The sequence below is a fragment of the Cyprinodon tularosa genome, unplaced genomic scaffold (genome assembly GCF_016077235.1).
Source record: "Cyprinodon tularosa strain WSP-4 unplaced genomic scaffold, ASM1607723v1 ctg533, whole genome shotgun sequence".
NCBI classification, from domain to species: domain Eukaryota; kingdom Metazoa; phylum Chordata; class Actinopteri; order Cyprinodontiformes; family Cyprinodontidae; genus Cyprinodon; species Cyprinodon tularosa.
The window spans coordinates 562,674-582,118 of NW_024039267.1; the positions used below are offsets into that span (position 1 = coordinate 562,674).

General features: G+C 40.2%; 1 protein-coding gene across 1 annotated transcript in view; it reads left to right on the plus strand.

Moving 5' to 3' along the window:
• Window positions 1-19,445, plus strand: part of rps6ka3b (ribosomal protein S6 kinase, polypeptide 3b) — a 100,640-nt gene that overhangs the window by 8,729 nt on the left and 72,466 nt on the right. Inside the window, exon 2 of the mRNA XM_038304439.1 lies at window positions 10,482-10,541. Coding sequence (XP_038160367.1) covers window positions 10,482-10,541 — 60 coding nt within the window. The remainder of the gene's footprint in view (window positions 1-10,481; window positions 10,542-19,445) is intronic.

Sequence of the window (19,445 nt, forward strand, 5' to 3'; positions counted from 1 at the left end):
TCTGGTTCTGGCGCTCTGGTTCTGGCGCTCTAGTTCTGGCGCTCTAGTTCTGGCGCTCTAGTTCTGGCGCTCTGGTTCTGGCGCTCTGGTTCTGGCGCTCTGGTTCTGGCGCTCTGGTTCTGCGACTTTGGTTCTGGAGCTCTGGTTCTGCGGCTCTGGTTGTGTACCTTTGTATCTGGCGCTCTGGTTCTGGCGCTCTGGTTCTGCGACTTTGGTTCTGGAGCTCTGGTTCTGGCGCTCTGGTTCTGCGACTTTGGTTCTGGCGCTCTGGTCCTGCGGCTCTGGTTCTGTAGCACTTGTTCTGTAGCTCTGGTCCTGCGGCTCTGGTCCTGTAGCACTTGTTCTGTAGCTGTGGTTCTGTAGCACTTGTTCTGTAGCTCTGGTTCTGCGGCTCTGGTTGTGTACCTTTGTATCTGGCGCTCTGGTTCTGGCGCTCTGGTTCTGGCGCTCTGGTTCTGCGACTTTGGTTCTGGAGCTCTGGTTCTGGCGCTCTGGTTCTGCGACTTTGGTTCTGGCGCTCTGGTCCTGCGGCTCTGGTTCTGTAGCACTTGTTCTGTAGCTCTGGTCCTGCGGCTCTGGTCCTGTAGCACTTGTTCTGTAGCTGTGGTTCTGTAGCACTTGTTCTGTAGCTCTGGTTCTGCGGCTCTGGTTGTGTACCTTTGTATCTGGCGCTCTGGTTCTGGCGCTCTGGTTCTGGCGCTCTGGTCCTGGCGCTCTGGTTCTGGCGCTCTAGTTCTTGCGCTCTGGTTCTGGCGCTCTAGTTCTGGCGCTCTAGTTCTGGCGCTCTGGTTCTGGCGCTCTAGTTCTGGCGCTCTGGTTCTGGCGCTCTGGTTCTGGCGCTCTGGTTCTGCGACTTTGGTTCTGGAGCTCTGGTTCTGGCGCTCTGGTTCTGCGACTTTGGTTCTGGAGCTCTGGTCCTGCGGCTCTGGTCCTGTAGCACTTGTTCTGTAGCTCTGGTTCTGTAGCACTTGTTCTGTAGCTCTGGTTCTGGGGCTCTGGTTGTGTACCTTTGTATCTGGCGCTCTGGTTCTGGCGCTCTGGTTCTGGCGCTCTGGTTCTGGCGCTCTGGTTCTGGCGCTCTGGTTCTGGCGCTCTGGTTCTGGTGCTCTGGTTCTGCGACTTTGGTTCTGGAGCTCTGGTTCTGCGGCTCTGGTTGTGTACCTTTGTATCTGGCGCTCTAGTTCTGGCGCTCTGGTTCTGGCGCTCTAGTTCTGGCGCTCTGGTTCTGGCGCTCTAGTTCTGGCGCTCTGGTTCTGGCGCTCTAGTTCTGGCGCTCTGGTTCTGGCGCTCTGGTTCTGCGACTTTGGTTCTGTAGCTCTGGTTCTGCGGCTCTGGTTGTGTACCTTTGTATCTGGCGCTCTGGTTCTGGCGCTCTGGTTCTGGCGCTCTGGTTCTGCGGCTCTGGTTGTGTACCTTTGTATCTGGCGCTCTGGTTCTGCGACTTTGGTTCTGTAGCTCTGGTTCTGCGGCTCTGGTTGTGTACCTTTGTATCTGGCGCTCTGGTTCTGGCGCTCTGGTTCTGGAGCTCTGGTCCTGCGACTGTGGTTCTGTAGCTCTGGTTTTGCAGAATTCGACAGTTTTTAGAGCAGAAAAGCCTGATGACAAATTTTCATAAACCTCCTTTTCAGGTTCAGATGTTTTTTTTTTTCTTTTCTTTCTTTTTCTTTCTACCCTTTAAAAATGTTGTGGTTTAAAACTGAAACATTAAAATTACAAGATGTCATAAAAGTTTTTTTTTACTTAAAGTAAATGTCCGTTAACTTTAAAGGTAAAAAACGATAAACTGATAACTCTTAAATAAAATGTAATTACACTAGAATAGACAAAATGTCCAATAAAGAAAAAATAAAAGAAAATGAATGGAAACTGTAAAAAAGGTTAAACAAATAAATTATTTAAAATAAGAATTAAATATTTATATTTTTTGAAAAAAATCAACTTTGTATAAAAACAGCCTTACAAAGATAAACAACTTGATAAAATATGATCCTCTTAAAAACACAGAGCAGCTTAAAGTCCTTGTAGTTCAATGAAGACGGCTTAGAAAATAAAGACGTTAGAAGCTGGGATTAAAGGCTGTCTTTATTATGGTCTGTGGTCGCCCTAGCAGAAGAATCCTCCTCTGGTGGGAGGATTCAGGTGTTGTAGCAGCGTTCCTGACATTCCTCGGCTCTGACTCGCTGCTCCGCTCACTGTTTTGGGTAAACTTGGCCTTTAAAGGCTCAGTTCTTATCAGGTGAAAGTGGAACGGATGGCCACACCTCTAGATTCACTCCTTCACAGAACTTTAAAACCAAACCTTGTTTGGTTCAATACTGAGAAGAAAACCCCTGCAGTCTGAGCCCACAGGCTCACTCTCCTTTATCGTGCATTTAGTCTGGTTATTGGGAAGCCTAGCAGGCTGCTGGATCAGAGGATGTTTGCACCTTCAGTCTAACATCCACCCTCCAGATTCTCCACGTTACATGACCTCTGCAGGAAGCTGCAGTTTCTCCTTTTCTCTTAAAGCTGTTCAGCTTCTGTAGCTCTGAAGATCTGAGAGACAAGACGATTGATGGGATTAAAATGTTTTCTGATGGTTCCTCCTAACGATTCCTGGACTGCTCAGACCTGATAATCCTGAAGCTGACAGAGGGATCCACCCTGTTCACAGCGAGCTGCCTCTTACCTTCAGCTTTATGATTCCTAACTAAAGTAGAGAAAGCTTGTTTGGGAAGTGAAATCAAGTGCAGCTATTTTTAGGTTTGGGCTACAGATGCAGCCATCGATCGAGGGTCGGTCAGCTGTTTTACCGCCTGATCTTCAGGCAGCATGTCAGAAACCATAGCATGTCTGATTTCACTCATTGTTCTCAGACTGGAAACTTTAACCTTAAAACAAAGAAAAGCTCTAACTTTTAGTTTTCATGTTGGAATCCTGAGAATTGGTCAGAATCAGCATACTGGTCTAAACCTTCATTGTGACACTTCTGGTTTTTCTGCTGCAACATTTTCACAACTTTGAGGTTTTTGTATTTTTTGTGTGCAAATTTCTCACCACCTTTTAAGATTTGGGATAATTTTTCCCTCATTATTTTTATTTTTGATCATAATAACAGTCATAAATAAATAATAAACCACTGCTGCAGATGATATACGCTCTTCCTGAAATGTAGCCAGTCACAGGCCGTTTATGACCGAGGGAGAAGTTTTTCCAGTCATGTTGAGGAAGCTAGATCAGCAGCAACCATTGCATCATTGAAGGTAACAGCCTGCAGGCCTGTTACTTTAGCAGATCATTTGTTTATCATTTCACTCTTCTAAAGAGCAGATAGCATGTTCTGCTTAAAGCTTGTTTGAATAGAAACTAAAAAAATAAAATAAAATACTGATATGAAGATGTCGATTGTGTATTAAAAGAACATCACAATAAATAATTTTTCTGTAGAATGTTTAACTTTTATTGATAAAAAAAGTCTCACATTAGTCATGTTCCTGGGAAAATATTGATATTTTTATTATTATAAATATTGGGAATTGGATTAAAAGGTGTTTCTATTAGGACTTTTTGCGTTACCACTTGGGAAAACCAAGTGGTAGGGTCTTATAGAACATATATATTTAAGGAAATGTTAAATAAACAAAGTTTTTTTTTTTTTATCTAGTATCATGAAATGTTGAAGAGGGTCTTTTTTTTTTTTTTTTAGCTCCATTGATCAGCTGTATTTTACAGCAGGAGCTACGGAAAGCTCAGTTGGTTTCAGAAAGGTGGACTGACTTTTTTTTGTTGTTGTCATGTGTGGTTTCTGTGCAAGCATAGTTTAAGATTAATGATTTCTTAAATTGTTTAGAAGAATAGATCCAAGATTGTTTGCTCATTTTAGGTTATTTTTACCCTGAAAACCTCTAATGTGGAGGTCTTTAGCAGGGGGTCAGCGCAACCAAGGCTCCACGGAGGTACTGCATGGGGGTCACGAAAGTTTTGGTTGATTAGACTTTTTTATATTGCCCCTGCAATTTTTCCACTAATTGAAATGTCTTTAAATCCACATTAACACGAATTCAACACACTGTAGTAAACAGATAAATGGAGGCAGAAGATGCCTTTCAGTCATCAATGCTCACATTCAGCGACACACAGGAGCTCTTTCAAGCTGGGCACCGTTTCATTCACAACACCTGTCCCATCAGCCAGGAATCAGATTCAGAAATACTCTAATAATCCCAGGGAGAAATTACTTTTGTTACATTACTCCTTATATAATAGAGTGACTATAGGACCAGTTTGATATAACACACTTTCATACAATATATATACTTAGGGGGTCCCCGCTCCATCTCACCATCAGTTTGGGGGGTCCTTGGTCTGGAGAACGTTGAAGACCCCAGATGTAATGGTTTTTTAGATTCTAACTTCTCTCATAAGAACGCTTTAACCTCCACATGTTCAGTTACTGCTATTTGGATCCAGCCTGTTGTCTTCCTCCGCTGAAGCATCCTGTGTTTTCTGTGCGATGAGGGTCGACCTATAAGTCCTAATTCACTCCTGTTCTATTTCAGCTCAGAGGTTGTCTCAAAAATTGCAGATGAAGGTTTAGTTTATCCCTCGTATCTCATATGGAAATTATTCAAGCTCACCTTAACCCATCAGACTCAGTGGGCGGGACTAGAGCCTCTAATGTCTTCTTCCTGGGTTTCTTTTACTCTTATTCTGCTTGTTTATACTTAGGTTCTTGTTTCTGTCTATCTGTGTAGAAATAGTGGTGCTGTGGGCTTCCTCTCTCTCAAATCTCTATGGTTTCATTTATGTTTATCAACAGGTTCTACTTTAAAAAAATCTACCATGAAACTAATTTGAGATCCTGATTGAAAATGTTAGAAAACTAAATTACTTTCTTCTTTTTCTCAAACAGCATTAGCAGTTTTGGTGCTTTATGAACCGCCAACTAAAGTTTTCTCTGTTTCCTGTTGAATGAAACAGAATCAAGTTAGCAGACTAAATAAAATGAATCCCAGTGTAAGAAATCTATTTGTTCACCAGCTGGTTGAGGGGAATATTGGTCCATGAGCAGATGAACCTTATTGCTGTGACCATACTGTAGGAATAGGTTCAGAAACAGCTAAAGCAAAACAGATTTGAACAGAATTTAAAACATCACCTCAGACAAACTGAAGCAAGGTATTCGTTTACTTTATTAAAGATTGAAAAAAATAATTATATTTGAAAAAGTGCAATCTGGAAATGATTATACATTTTATTTTTACAATTTTGTTTTTCAAAAAGAAATGCTTCCAGATTAATTTTAAGTGTGTATATATATATATATATATAATGTTTTATTTATTTATTTTTATTTATTTTTTTTATTATTATCAGATTGAGTTTTATGAATTAAAAGAAGCTTTAGCTGAATGTTTTGTGATGTTGGTTGATGGTAAATTCTTCTTAAAGGTATAGTGGAGGATTTTCCTTTTCTGGGTGGATCATCAAAAGGAGTGGTCCTCCTAATTGTCAATCATTCTGGTCATATGTTTACATCAGGCTGTCCTACCTGCTTGTCCCCATTTTCACTTTCCAGTTGTGAGTCTGACACAGAGGAAAAATGGCAGATATTCTTTTGGGAACTAAGCTTGTATGAGCGATGCAAACAACAACTTTTAAACAGAGCGGGCACAAGGAGAAATGGGCTCGTGCACGCTCTTGTACACGTGTAATAGGAGTGGGTAAAGGGTTATAAATGTGCTTTTTTTTTTTTTTTAAGTGGAGAGGGTGGGCCTTTTTCAAAACATTAACGAACATCCTCCCCTATACCTTTAAACATTTTACATCATATGTTGAACCTCTTTCCTTCGGCTTTCAGTTAGCAGAACCTCAACCTCCAAACCTGTAAAGTTTTTCTTTTTTGATGCCTTTTATTGTGACTGACCACCATCTAACAAGCGCTGGAAGCCGCCCCCTTATAGGACATTATTGGGGCTTTCATTTTTTTAAATTTCTCAGAACTCACGCAGGTGGACTGCAACAGGTTTACCAGGATCATTTACGCTCATTTTCTGAAGTTAAGAATGTTTGTTGAATCTGATATGGGGCATTACTGAAAGCACACGATAGGAGAAAAAGTGCAAAAGTTATGAGAGGAGCAAGCAAATGTTTTTGCATAAAGCCCTATGTTTTCATATTTTACACATTGATTGATTGATCGATTGACTTTATTGATCTCACAGTAGAGATAGTCAAAAAGAAGAAGGTACCAAAGGAAGAAAAAGGTGCATAAGGGTATATACAGTATATACAGTGCACACACACACACACGCCACACACATATATATTGCCATAATGTGAGTGACATAAGTTCACTAATCAGTCCCTTTTGAACAAACTGAAGTGCTCTGCACTAAATAAAAAAAGAACAGTTATTTTGAGAAAATTATATTTTAAGGAATATTTCCTAAAGAGATCTAGCTACCAAGCATCTGGTCCATCAGCTAATCCAGCCTATTGCTTTAGAAACTGTTAGAAAAAAAAAAACACTTTAAAATCTGGACAGATAAAACTGTAGAAGTTGAAACAAACTACAGACTTTCGGACTTAAACTTGTAGAGTGTTTTTTCGTTCATTTAAAGTCTCTAAAATAATCCCACCATCTAACTGATAGAAAGTAACAGAAGTGGCTCTTTAAGTTTCCAATTACAGACAAATAATAGCATCTCTCTGTGTGGCGGCTGTATATCCTCCCCATCTGGATTTGACCCATCCCTCTCTCCGTCCTTTTTTAGTCCCCCCCCCCCCCAGAGATCACCCTTTTCCTCCCATCTGCACATCTCAGGCCTTTTTACCAGTGCTTTCAGGGGAACTGGAGCAGATTATAATCTCAGGAAATGCTTTTATTGCTTTCATTGTTTGAATCACACGGTGCTATCGGTGTCTGAAGCACAGCTGCTGTTCCAGCAGGCTGATAATCTACCTTATGTAATGTGCATTCATATCTGTTTTTGAGCAAGCAGCCGGAGTTTGATGGACCTGCTGGTGAATCGTTTTAAATCTGGTTTTAATTTGGGCTTTTTATCATCTCTGACAGCAGGAGGGAGCAGATGATTAGAGCATCTCAGCAGAAAAACACCCACAGGTTCTGCTCTGGCTGCTCCGGATTAAAATTCACATATTATTAGACATGAAGCCTGCATGGTTTTATATGTCGTTAAAATCCTTAGAAATAAGCTCATAGAGTAAAAGTAAATACAGGTTATTATGATTCACATTTAAAAATGTTAACAGCAACCAAGATGCATCTTTTAATGGACGAACTGATTTATTTCCACACGTTGTCGAATTAAAAACAATAAAACCTAAAAAGATTTGCTTTGTTGGGGAAAGTGACATTTCATTTTTTTAACAAAGAAAATCTAACATGAGGAAAAAAAATGAATAAATAGTCTTCTAGATTCAGTTAGGTGCATTATTGAATTATTATTTTGATCAACATGAAGATAATCATTCAGAAAACATATAAAGTTCAATATAAAACACAGTAATCTGAGTGTCTATGGATCACATTTCCCTCCAGGATAATAAAGTATTTTAAAATTTAATAATTTAGATTTTATTAGAAAATAAAATGAGTAAATCTTATGATTATCACTATATTGGAAATAAAAAAACATAGAAGCAGATATGTAAAATAAATTGTAATAGATTAAATACATATATTTTATTAATAAATTATTACTTTAATAATTATTCTTACATATTTGAATTTAAAATTTGCTATGAAAATAAACTATTATGAAAAAAGTACTCGAATTATATTTTTTATACATATTTTAACTATTTAAATATCTGACTACCATACAGGTAACCCTTGTTCAAATAACACATTTATTTATAAATTTAAATTTGAAACAATACAATTCAGAAATGAAACCTTAAAAGATTTTAATTAAGAAGTTTTGAGATTAACTTTGCTCAGATGTTGTTGTTTCAAACTTATTTTTCATATCAAATTTTTTTAAATTGTTCAATTATTATTTTTTTTACTTTATTTTTAGTTTTTGAACAAGAGCTAACACAACCAGGTAAGGGCTAGAGCACACATGCAGCATATAGATCAGTGTATGAATCTCAAGAATATTAATAAATAACACATTTAGACCGCAACCCAGGAGCAGGGTACACAACCAACGGTCAGAAGAGGCAGATATATTGTCCAAAAGTAATTTGTTGCGAGTCTCAGAGCCCAGAGTCTCACCTTTCGCAGGGAGAAAGGCAATGTTTCTATTCCGTGGATCTGGTGTATAACGCTTATAAAGTGCCTCATGGTGGGGGGGCTTGACTGAAGCCAGCATTTGGTGATTGCATTCCTGCTTGACATCAATAAAATCTTTAGTAAATGTGTGTCAATTGAACTGAGCCCTTCAGGGAGTTTTCCGAGGTATAAGGAGGTGAAAGTAAAGTCCAACACTGTGTCCAGGGTTTCAGAGATGATCTGCTTAACATTGTGCCTAAAGACCTTTGGAACAGGACCAGTAATAATTCAGATAATCTGCAGAAACCACCCCACACCCTCTCTAGCAGGGCACCCCTGCATTACTTAACCTCGGTTCATGCTCTGGTGTAATTAAAAAAACTCATAAGGTTCTTCCAGCCAAAATCCCGCTTTTCTATAGAGTTATAGTTGAGACCAAAGTTACTCTGAGATTGTAATGTTGGCTTCCTTATCCCAACGCTGTCTGATATAATCTGTTGGCCTCTTGTTCATAGTTGCAAAATTTCAATAAAGCTTTCCAATGAAGCCTTTTGTATTAGTACCGGTATAGGCATCCATGAAGACTTGCATTATCCCTGGATTTAACACTAAAGGGCTGGTTATACTCCCGTAGCAGTGTGTCGCAGTGAGCATGTCGGAGGTATAACACAGACATTTTTGATTTACACTCAATATTGAAGCGTGGTCTGCGCTGTTATTCCATGCCACGATGCAAAATGGGAAAATAAGGAACTAGCTTTGGATACAGATACAGACGAGGCGGTGAGGAAGTGGGGGCAGGTTTGTCCGACAACAGAGGGACATGAGGGTGAAAAAGAACGGGGATCCAGGTGGAAAAAGGGTTTCAGCGTTCTCGCGCACCTCCCTCTTCTAGCTGGTCCAACTTCACGAGTCGTTTTCCACAATGGCGGTCATACAAACAAAACAGGCCTGTAAGGTACCAAACAGGAAATACGCATAGCGTAGAGCGGATGTAGAATTGGACCAATCAGAGGCCTCCTGTCTGCGGCACTGTCTGCTGTCACCTACAATTATGGAGAGGTGCAGCAGAGAGTCGGTGGAAGGGGCGGGGACGTCTCTGCGTTCATTGAAAAACACACATAGACAACCTGGTTTTCGAAGTATAAATCAGCCTTAAGTCAAGGGTCATTATTTCCCTCCTGTAAAAACTCTGCACCTGCAGATAACGAAACAAATCTCTCCTTCCAATCTCATAAATCTGGCATAAATCCCTGAAATGTAGTAAATGTGCATTTTTTTTATTATTTCAAAGAAGGAAGTGATTCCCTGTTTGGCCCACAGCCTGAATTTATGGTTTAGACATGCTGGAAAAAAGCATGGATGGTACGCAGCCCAACTCAACACTCCTATCTGTTTTTCTAGATCGTATTTTTTAACCACCTCAGTCCACTTTTTCAAGAAAAAACTTACACAGCGGTTTTAGAATGGGTATACTTAAGCCTGTCTAAGGAACCAAGCACAGATTTTATAGGGAAGTCCAGTATAGAAAGCTCAATGTTCTTCTATTTAGACTCGTAGTTTGGATAAAATTGTTGAATTTTTTTAAATGTATATATATCATATTTTTTTTCAAAATGTAAAAGAAAAACATTTCTCCAGATTTTACATTTTACAGACGTCCATGCAGGCCAATAGAAATGCGTTTTTCGCATCTCAATTCAGAGTAAAGTCCCCAGAAGTTAAGAGAATTAGTCAAACTCTGTCTGTAAAACAGAAATAAAAAAACTAACTATAATATAATCAGTAAAAATAAAAAAAATTTAAGAACATTTTGAAGTTTTATTGCTGGATTGCTTTCTTTAAAATGTTAAAATATGTTCTATACAACAATAATTGAAAAAGATTCCCTGTATAGGCATCCAGCTTAAAAAAATTTTCCATTCTGACCTGCTGTAGAGACCCCTGAATAAAGGAGCCGCCAGTAGGACAACAAATCGAGGCTATTTAAATGAACTTAACTTAAACGAGTGCATTGAAATAAGAAGTATCCAATTTTAAATGTGAATCAAATATATATGATCTTTATAAATGTGCATTATATCTGAGGGCAGATAAATCACAGCTGTCGTATCTGAGGCTTTATATCCTTGGAGTTTTCCATGTGAGCGTGTAGAAACATGAAGCTGTGACGTGTCGGCCTCCTGCAGGGAACCTCTAACTGTGGCATCACTGCTGTGACTCAGGTGTGTAACCTCAGTTTGTGTTTGTTGTGTTTCAGGATGCACACCCCGATCCCGAGGACACGGCGGGAGACGACGACTCCATGCCCGCCTGCACTGTGAGTCCCTGCAGGTTGCTGTGTGTCTCAGAGTCCGACTGGCTTTTATTGACGAGTAAACAACCTTTGCGACTCGCTCGGCCTCTTCCCCATGTCTGGGTGGCTTTTAGTTGTGCTCTGCGATGATTTATTCGCTGTTTGAGGAAAATGTACGCCCACCGCTGCTGTTAGATAATTGCTGGTATGAAAGTGAAGCACAATGTGGCTCACTTTTCAAATCATGAGTCATCTTAACACAGAATAAATCCTCCCTCCAACCTTCGTCACATTTTAGGAGCTTGGATTAGTTATTAATGGAATTAATCTTTTCTTCTACAGTGAACATTTTTATTCCCTTCTTTTTGCCGTCTCAGACACTTTGATTATTAAAGATTTTATTACACCAAAGAAAGTATGTTTGGTAATTTGTCTCTATTTTTAATTTGTGATTGATATAGATACACTGGTAAATAAGTAGACATTTCTTAAATTAGGTGATTTACCTGTGATTTAAGTAGGTAAATGATAGTTTAATTAGATAATATGCACTTGAATTAAGACAATGAAATTGTGTCTTATTTTAAGTGTAAATTGTCTTGTTCCATGGGCAAAAATGACTCTTTTACTTCCTCAATCCAAGAACAAATGCACTTATTTAAAAAATATATATATAAACATTTCCAGTGTATGGGTCCAATGTGAAGAGTTTTGCTGCATTTCTATTCACACCCCTTTATTCTGATGTCCCCAAATAAAACCTAATGGTACCACCTGCCTTCAGCTGTCACCTGATTGGTCATTAGAGTCCAGCTGTGTGAAATTAATTCCCAGAATAAATCCAGCTGTTCTATAAAGGATAAACAGCAGCACATATAGAGGAAGGTGTACGATTTTAAATCCATGTTCATTAATAAAATTATTGTATTTAATCCTTCGGCTAATGAATAACTTATACAGCTTTATTTAAAAAGGATTGAAAGTGTCTTTTAAAGACATAAGGACATTTTTTTTTCTTTTACAATAAGCAGAATAAAAAAAGTGGTACATTTTTAAATCTTAACAGTTTGTTGTGCCAGCTGTATTAAATACTGACTGAAACAAAACATTCTTTCCTTGCTCATTATTAAGCTAGACATTTAGAAGACAAATCCTGTTAGGGTGTTGAATTAAAAAAGATAATATATGTGATACACTTATATTTACAGTCGGGGTATGTCGCTCTAACGTACTGTCAGACTATATAGCGCCTTGTTTCAATGAAGTAGAAGCTAACTGTGATTTAGCATTCATTGCTAGGAGACACTTTGTGCTGCTAGTGGCAGCTTTAAACTAGTGGATAAAATGGCGCTATCTGTACGATAACTTAAAGAGGTTTTATAGCTCCGTTCACACCGCAGCCTGAAGTGACCCAAATCGGATTTTTTTGCCCACATGCGACCTGGATCTGATCTTTTCATAGCAGTCTGAAAAACACAAATCCGATTTTTTTCCAATCCGACCCAGGCCACTGCCTATGTGGTCCTGAATCCGATACAAATCTGATCTTTCAAATGCGACCTGTATCTGAACAGCCAGGTCGTATTCATTCGACCTGAACGCCATTAACACCCGACATAGATCAATATCTGGGTCTTTGCTATGAAGGAGCGGCAAGAAAATCAACAACCATGGTGGACGATGATGTCGAGAGTGGTATTTATGTTTAATCATCTTGAAAGATTGAGTTTTTATGGTTGGGAAAGATCGCTAGATGCGCTCCAGCACTCCCATCAATGTTTACTTCCGTAAACACAGAGCACGCTGGACTGTGACATCACTATGTTCTCTACTGCGTATGCGGGACACTTGCGTTATATGAATGCATTCACACAGGATATCACATACAAGTCGTATATATTTGGAAATGTAAACAGCAGCGCAAAAAAAAAATCGGATTTCACATAAAAATCGGAATTGAGCATCAAGGCCTGCCGTGTGAACGTAGCCTATGTTTACTAACAGAACTGCATAAAGTTCATTCTGCATCCTAGTCACCGTTAGCGAGAATAAATAATCCTGGACCAGATTCTGGATCCCTTCATGGTTCTTTGGCATTGCTTCATTAGCAAATAACAGTAAGCTTCCATAGAGAGCGCCCACTAGTGGACGGCAGCAACATGACATCACTAAAATAGATACTTTCTATATGAAATAATTAGATGGAACAAATTTGAATCTAATAAACCGTTAACCAACATTTTATCATAAGTTTATTATATTTTTTAATCCTTAGTGTTCTTGGCGTGTCAGAAGGAAAGCTAGCAGCCTAAACCAGGGGTGTCTAACGCTGCTGTCCTTCCACCGTTAGATGCGTTCCTGGTTAACCACATGTTTTCATGCACATGTTCTACAGAGACCTGCTAATGACCCAACTATGTGATTCACCAACATTACATCTAAAACAGAGTTTTAAAAGTAGAACTTCCCAGAGCTGTGAAGGCAATAACTACAATGCTAGATTTTTAAAAATCTAAATCAGTCACTTTTTCTTAAAATAGGTGCATTTTGTTTTGAATTCAGGAGAGAAGTGAGACACTTTGGCAATGGAAAAAGACTACTTACATTTAAAATAAGAACAAAACTATTGCATTGTCAATTCCAAAAAAGTAAAACATAAATCCAATGGAGTTTGTTTCCAAGTTTGAAGAGTTTTTGCTTCCCATCCAAGAAGCTTTTTTAAAATCTAGTGTCAAATGCATTTTATCTAATTATCTCATTTTAAGAGTAAAAATACTCATTCCATTGGCAAATCATCTTATTTACTCACTCAAAATAAGGATAAATACACTCCATCTAAAAACTTTCTATTTACTTTTCTAGATGCCTCTGATTGGTCAACTTTCTACTTACTTTTCTAGAACATTTTTGCAGTTTATGCCTTTCACAATAAACAATAAATCAATTAATCGCATGATAGATTTAAGTTACATCAATAATTATTGTTTGCATGCTTGGTTATTCTCCTTATGTCTCTCTCTGTTTATACCAAACTTTGTTGTTTCCTTAGCATAGCATTTGTAGCATGAGAACCTACCTGAATGAGGAGTAGCAAACCAGAGAAATGCTAGCTGAGGTTTTGGGAAACGGAGATGGAAAGTTTCTAAGCCAAACGCAGCAGCTGCAGTGTGGGAGCACTTTGGATTCTAACCCAACACCATGCTTGTTGGGTTTTAATCCAGAGAAATGTGAGTTTAAAAGATTAAAAGAAAATGATCAACACAGAGACCGGGTTTTGTGACGTCAGCGTGTGCCGGGTGGAGAGAAGAATGCTGGCTTGGAAAGCCATCACCTTCTCCCACCGATCCCTTCATAGCAAAGCCTTTTATTAACAGTTTACAACATCAAACAGGCGGGCCTAAAACAGAAGAGCCAGTAATCATTGTCTGGGAGGATGCAGGTAACAAGATAGTGTGAATTGACCAACTGGCTGGATGGAAGTCACACAGCCGTGTGATTCTGACTGGAGGTCATAAAAGTTTATGACCCTTCTGGTTGAAACACAGGATAGTTATCACTCTAACATTTCCCTCCTCTTATACATAAAAACATCAGCATCTTTCAATTCATATTTTATTCATAGGAGTAGGAATATGAGTACAAACATAACAGTCTGTTTTGTTCAAATCTTCAGCAACATGTTTTGCATGTTGCCACCACATCTTGGCACTGTAGGATGACTTGCTGTGGATCCATCAAAAATCATCCTGCTCTTCCTTTGTTTCAGACAGTCAGTTTGAGTTCCTAGGAACACCGGTCCAACAGTCATCACCGGGCAGCATAACCACTTTGGTTTTTCAGATCTTTGCCAGTCCGTCCAAGGAAACACCCACTAACCGGACTCTAAAAGACTGGGTTAGGTTGTTTTTTTCACCAGCGTTGAGACGAGTGGTCCTATAAAAACCAAACCCCTTTGAAGCTGGACTTCACCACAGATCTATACCTTAGTCGTGGGGTCCCTGTGAAAGTAACTGGGCTTTTTTGCTGTGGAAAGTTTTTAATCAGTTTACAATGACTCTGGTGGATCCAAGTGTCTCTCTCCTGGATTTTCACGGCAGTGGGGGTTGTTAGTTGCTCTATGTAGGGTCCTTCCCACCTCGGAGCTTTCCAAGTTTTCCTTTTGATGATTTTAATCAGCACTCGGTCTCCAGGCTTCAGGCCTTCCTGTGGGGAAACAAAAGGAGCACTAGGCAGATTACATGTTTTCCGAACAGTTTTGTCGCTGAAAAGCTTCAGCATCCACTTAGTTAGCGGGTCAATGTCATCTTGTTCGTTTTCTGCCCATGGCTTTCCTGTTTCTGCCATGAATTTTCTCAATCTATTTTTAACATCCTCGAACCATTTAACTGGGTTCTGTCTGGCTGGAGGTAAACCTCGACAGGCAGTCCGCATCTCTGCATCTGTCCATGGCCCACACACAAGAACAGTGGGTCCACAATCCAGTGGGTCACCATCTTGGGATCCCGTGCGTTGACCACAATGAGGGTTGGCCACCTCCAACACCGGAAAAGCACATGCTCCCTCCCCAGGATCTTGGTCCTGTTCTTGTTTTTTTAATTCAGCCAATCTTGGATAAATAGGGGCAGATGGGCCCCTTCCACAAGCCTCCACTTGATAATCATCCCTGTAACGCTTCGAATCAAGCTTCACATCCCCCCCTGATCCTCCCAACTCATGCTCACAAGAGTCAGAGGCACTGAGTTCCATACCATCCACAGAGGACGACACGGACAGGGGGCCTGCTCCTGCTCCTCCAATATCACCACACGATGGTGGGGCCACTGGAGGAGGAACAGTGGCATGGCTGTGTTCATATTCACCATGATGGGGTTTATCTCCACCTTCCTGCACAGCTGATGCCACTGCTTGAACCCCATCACCCCCTTGAATTTGATTAGGGTCAGGATATTGAGGAAGCATACGGGATACAACAGTTTCTTCATCAGCTTTAACTTTTACAGCAGCAATTGTAGCTGTCTTTTTATCCTTCTTCTGTTGTATTTGGCTTTCCCTATTTTTTGCTTGCATAATCCACTTATTTAACTCTTCTAATTCTTTTCTGTATTTAGCTTGTTTTCTTTTTGATTTATGCACCAACTTCATCTCCACCTTCTGCTGAATCTTTGTCAGCGGCTCAACTCTCAACTTTCCATCCCAGTCCTCCTTCTCAATCCACTTTCTGGCAAACTCTGGGTCACCACCACAACACGCCACCATCCATCTAACATCATCTGGCATTTCCTTCTTACTACTGCCTTGTCCCATTTTTAAAGAATTTAGTCCAGTACACAGCGGTTCGATTGTTTCCTCACACACTTTCACACAGTCACACACACCTAAGGCCTAATATTTTTTATTTTTTAACCAACATAGAGTCCCAGACTCGAATGCACAGAATACCCAGGTCCCAGACTTGTAAACAAAACTTGGTTTCGTCAAATATTCTTGCAACTACAACCAGTTATAGCTTGAACACAGAGGGTCCCAGACCCAAACGCACAGAATACCCAGGTCCCAGACTTGTAAACAAAACTTGGTTTCGTCAAATATTCTTGCAACTACAACCAGTTATAGCTTTCACACAAAGGGTCCCAGACCCAAACGCATAGAATACCGATCCCAGATCTCTCACAACAAACCCTGTTTGTCAAATATTCTAGCGACTACAACTAGTTATAGCTTTCACACAGAGGGTCCCAGACCCAAACGCATAGAATACCGATCCCAGATCTCCCACAACAAACCCTGTTTGTCAAATATTCTAGCGACTACAACTAGTTATAGCTTTCACATGGTCCCAGACCAGCTTTTAATAAAAAACCTTAGGCGTACCGTTTCTGTGCAGATCAGTCCTCAGCTTGAGTCGTCACCAGGATGTCCAGGGCAGGGCTGGACCAACCTATTGGCTCCGTCCGGCAAAGGGTGGACGGCTGTTGACAGTTTCTTGGCCTTGGTCCCGCACGGTCCTGGACAATTGGATCTTGACTCCCGGAGTTTCAGCACCAAAAATGTTGGGTTTTAATCCAGAGAAATGTGAGTTTAAAAGATTAAAAGGAAAATGATCAACACAGAGACCGGGTTTTGTGACGTCAGCGTGTGCCGGGTGGAGAGAAGAATGCTGGCTTGGAAAGCCATCACCTTCTCCCACCGATCCCTTCATAGCAAAAGCCTTTTATTAACAGTTTACAACATCAAACAGGCGGGCCTAAAACAGAAGAGCCAGTAATCATTGTCTGGGAGGATGCAGGTAACAAGATAGTGTGAATTGACCAACTGGCTGGATGGAAGTCACACATCCGTGTGATTCTGCCTCATGACCTACAGGAGGTCATAAAAGTTTATGACCCTTCTGGTTGAAACACAGGATAGTTATCACTCTAACAATGCTGCATTGCCACGTGCCTGTTTTTATCCTGTTTATGTGCATTCTTTTCCAAGTGTCTTGACAAAATGTCATTAGAGCTCCACTATGATAATGAAAGTTATTGATTTTTCTTTGGGCTCATTGCATAGTTGTAGGACAATCCTGGAAGACAAAATATGGTGCAGCTCCAGTTCAGTCCCTCAGTTCTTCCATCCAGAAACATTTAGATGCATCCCTGCTCCAACACACCTGAACACAATTCCCTCATCTACTTCCAGTCATTCTGCTAACTGTCCGATCCTACAGAAAGGACACGTCTAAAGGCTGGTTTATGCTCAGAAAGCAGGTCATCTGCATGTGTGTTGCAGTTAACGCAGATATGCCTCCGCCCCTTCTGCAGACACTTTGCTGCACCTCTCCAAAATTGACAGGAGGCCTCTGATTGGTCAAATCTATATCCAATCTACACTATGCGTATTTCCTGTTTGGTACCTTACCGACTTGTTGTGTTTGTATGACCACTATTGTGGAAAACTTGTGAAGTTGGACCAGATAGAAGAGCGAGATCCACCTGGATCCCCGCTCTTTTTTGGCCCTCATGACCCTCCGTTGTCGCACAAACTTGCCCCCACTTCCTCTCCTCCTCGGCAGTATCTAGAACAGCTAGTTCCTGATTGTCCCTCTTGCGTTATGGTGTGGAATAACATAGCACAGCGACAAGCTCACTGCGACACAATGCTGAGGATAACCAGGCCTTAATGGCTGCTGTAGAAGTTGGCATAGCAGATTTCCTGCATTAGACTGGGCCTAGGGTGGAGGTTCTCCTTCCAGCAGGACATGCAGCCTAAACACACAGCCAGGGATACTCATTACTTAAAGCCAGGTATACACTGTGCAATATTTTCAATCATTGCACGCAACTACAGCTCCACTGTACGATGAAATCTCAGGGATTAAAAGTTCACAGCTCACGATGTATGTTCTGTGCGGCCCGACGCTCTGATGTGATCTACCTGCTCACACTGCACGTCTAAAAACCAATCGTCGGACTCAGCGCCGAGACATGGCTCTGGTCGGACTCGTCTATTTGTAAGAAGAAGAAGAGCAACTCTCTTGTTTGCACATCCACAGTGCTTGAGGTTCTGGTAAATCGGCTCATAGACGCTCGTAGCTCTGCTTCAACAGCATGATTTATCCACAAATACCTTACGATAGCCGACTGAATTTCAAACATGTTCGATTCTTCCCTGACCTCACGATTCCTGATCTGGAGGTAGTCATGAGAAGCTGAACGGCCCTCGTTACACGACGCAGGACGGACGATAAGGCTGAAACTCAGCCAGATTGAAAAAATCCGCCTGAAAAGGGCAAAAAATCATAGTGTATGCCTGGTTTAATTGTGTTTGAATGGCCACAAATACTCATCAGAATGTTTAAAAAATGGATCTCCTCAGATGTTCTCCATCCAACCTGATGAAAGGTGTTTTAGAACATTGGGCTAAAAGTGTGAAGTAGTGCTAATCTGCTAGCAGCAACCAGGATTAGGGGGATTTTTAAAAACTAATGCCCAAGGGGGACTGACTATTAAAGCAAACTACTCTTTTAGATTTGTATTAGTGACACATCTTGTAAACCACGCCGCGTTTTCCTTCCTCTTTATACTTCTGCTTTACTTTGTTCTGTTACGTAAAATACTCTGAAAGCTGTGGCTGGAATGAGACGAAATATGAGAACAATTAATACTTTGACAAGGAGCTCTTGGCCCCAGAAATCCCCTTCAGTTATTCTCATCAGGTTAAACTTCTACCGTAATCTCCATGAATCCTATTTTAATTGGTCAACAGTTTAACTTTGACCTTAGATTCAGCAAATGTTAGGTTGAGATGGATGTGGTGTAATATGTGGAACGATGTCTTCATGGAGGGGAAATAGTGTTTGCAGTCTCTGCTGAATGTTTCTGTGGCTTTGCACCTTTTTTTTTCTGCATGATTTGCATTTTAACAACCTCCTTTAACCATTTAAAGCCGGATGCAAAAAACTATTGTCTCAGAAACACTTAAAAAAAACTGAGCATTTGCTAAAAGCTGGTGAAACTGTTTATGAAGGCAGGCTAAGAAGACTTTCTGTAAATAGTTTAATTAATGTAAAATTAAAATGTAACATTTGTTAGGGCTCATTTAAAATTGTTAAAGACAATTTTAGACATGTCCTTTCTTAAGATGATTAAAAAAATCTGATGATTTTTGTGGTTTAAAAGGTCTTAAATTTAAAGCTAATATTTAACTGACCATCTGTCTTCAGTTAGTCTAGGGCTGCACCTATTGATTAGTTTACTAATTGATTATTGTAGTGATTTTTCTTAATCTAAAGATTCCTTTAGTAAATACACATTTGGAACATATTAAATTTAAGAAGTGAATGTATGTATCTATGTATATATATATTCATACATACTAGGGCTGAAACTAATGATTATTTTGCAATCTGTCCAATATTTATTCGATTAATAATAATAGGGGGTTTTC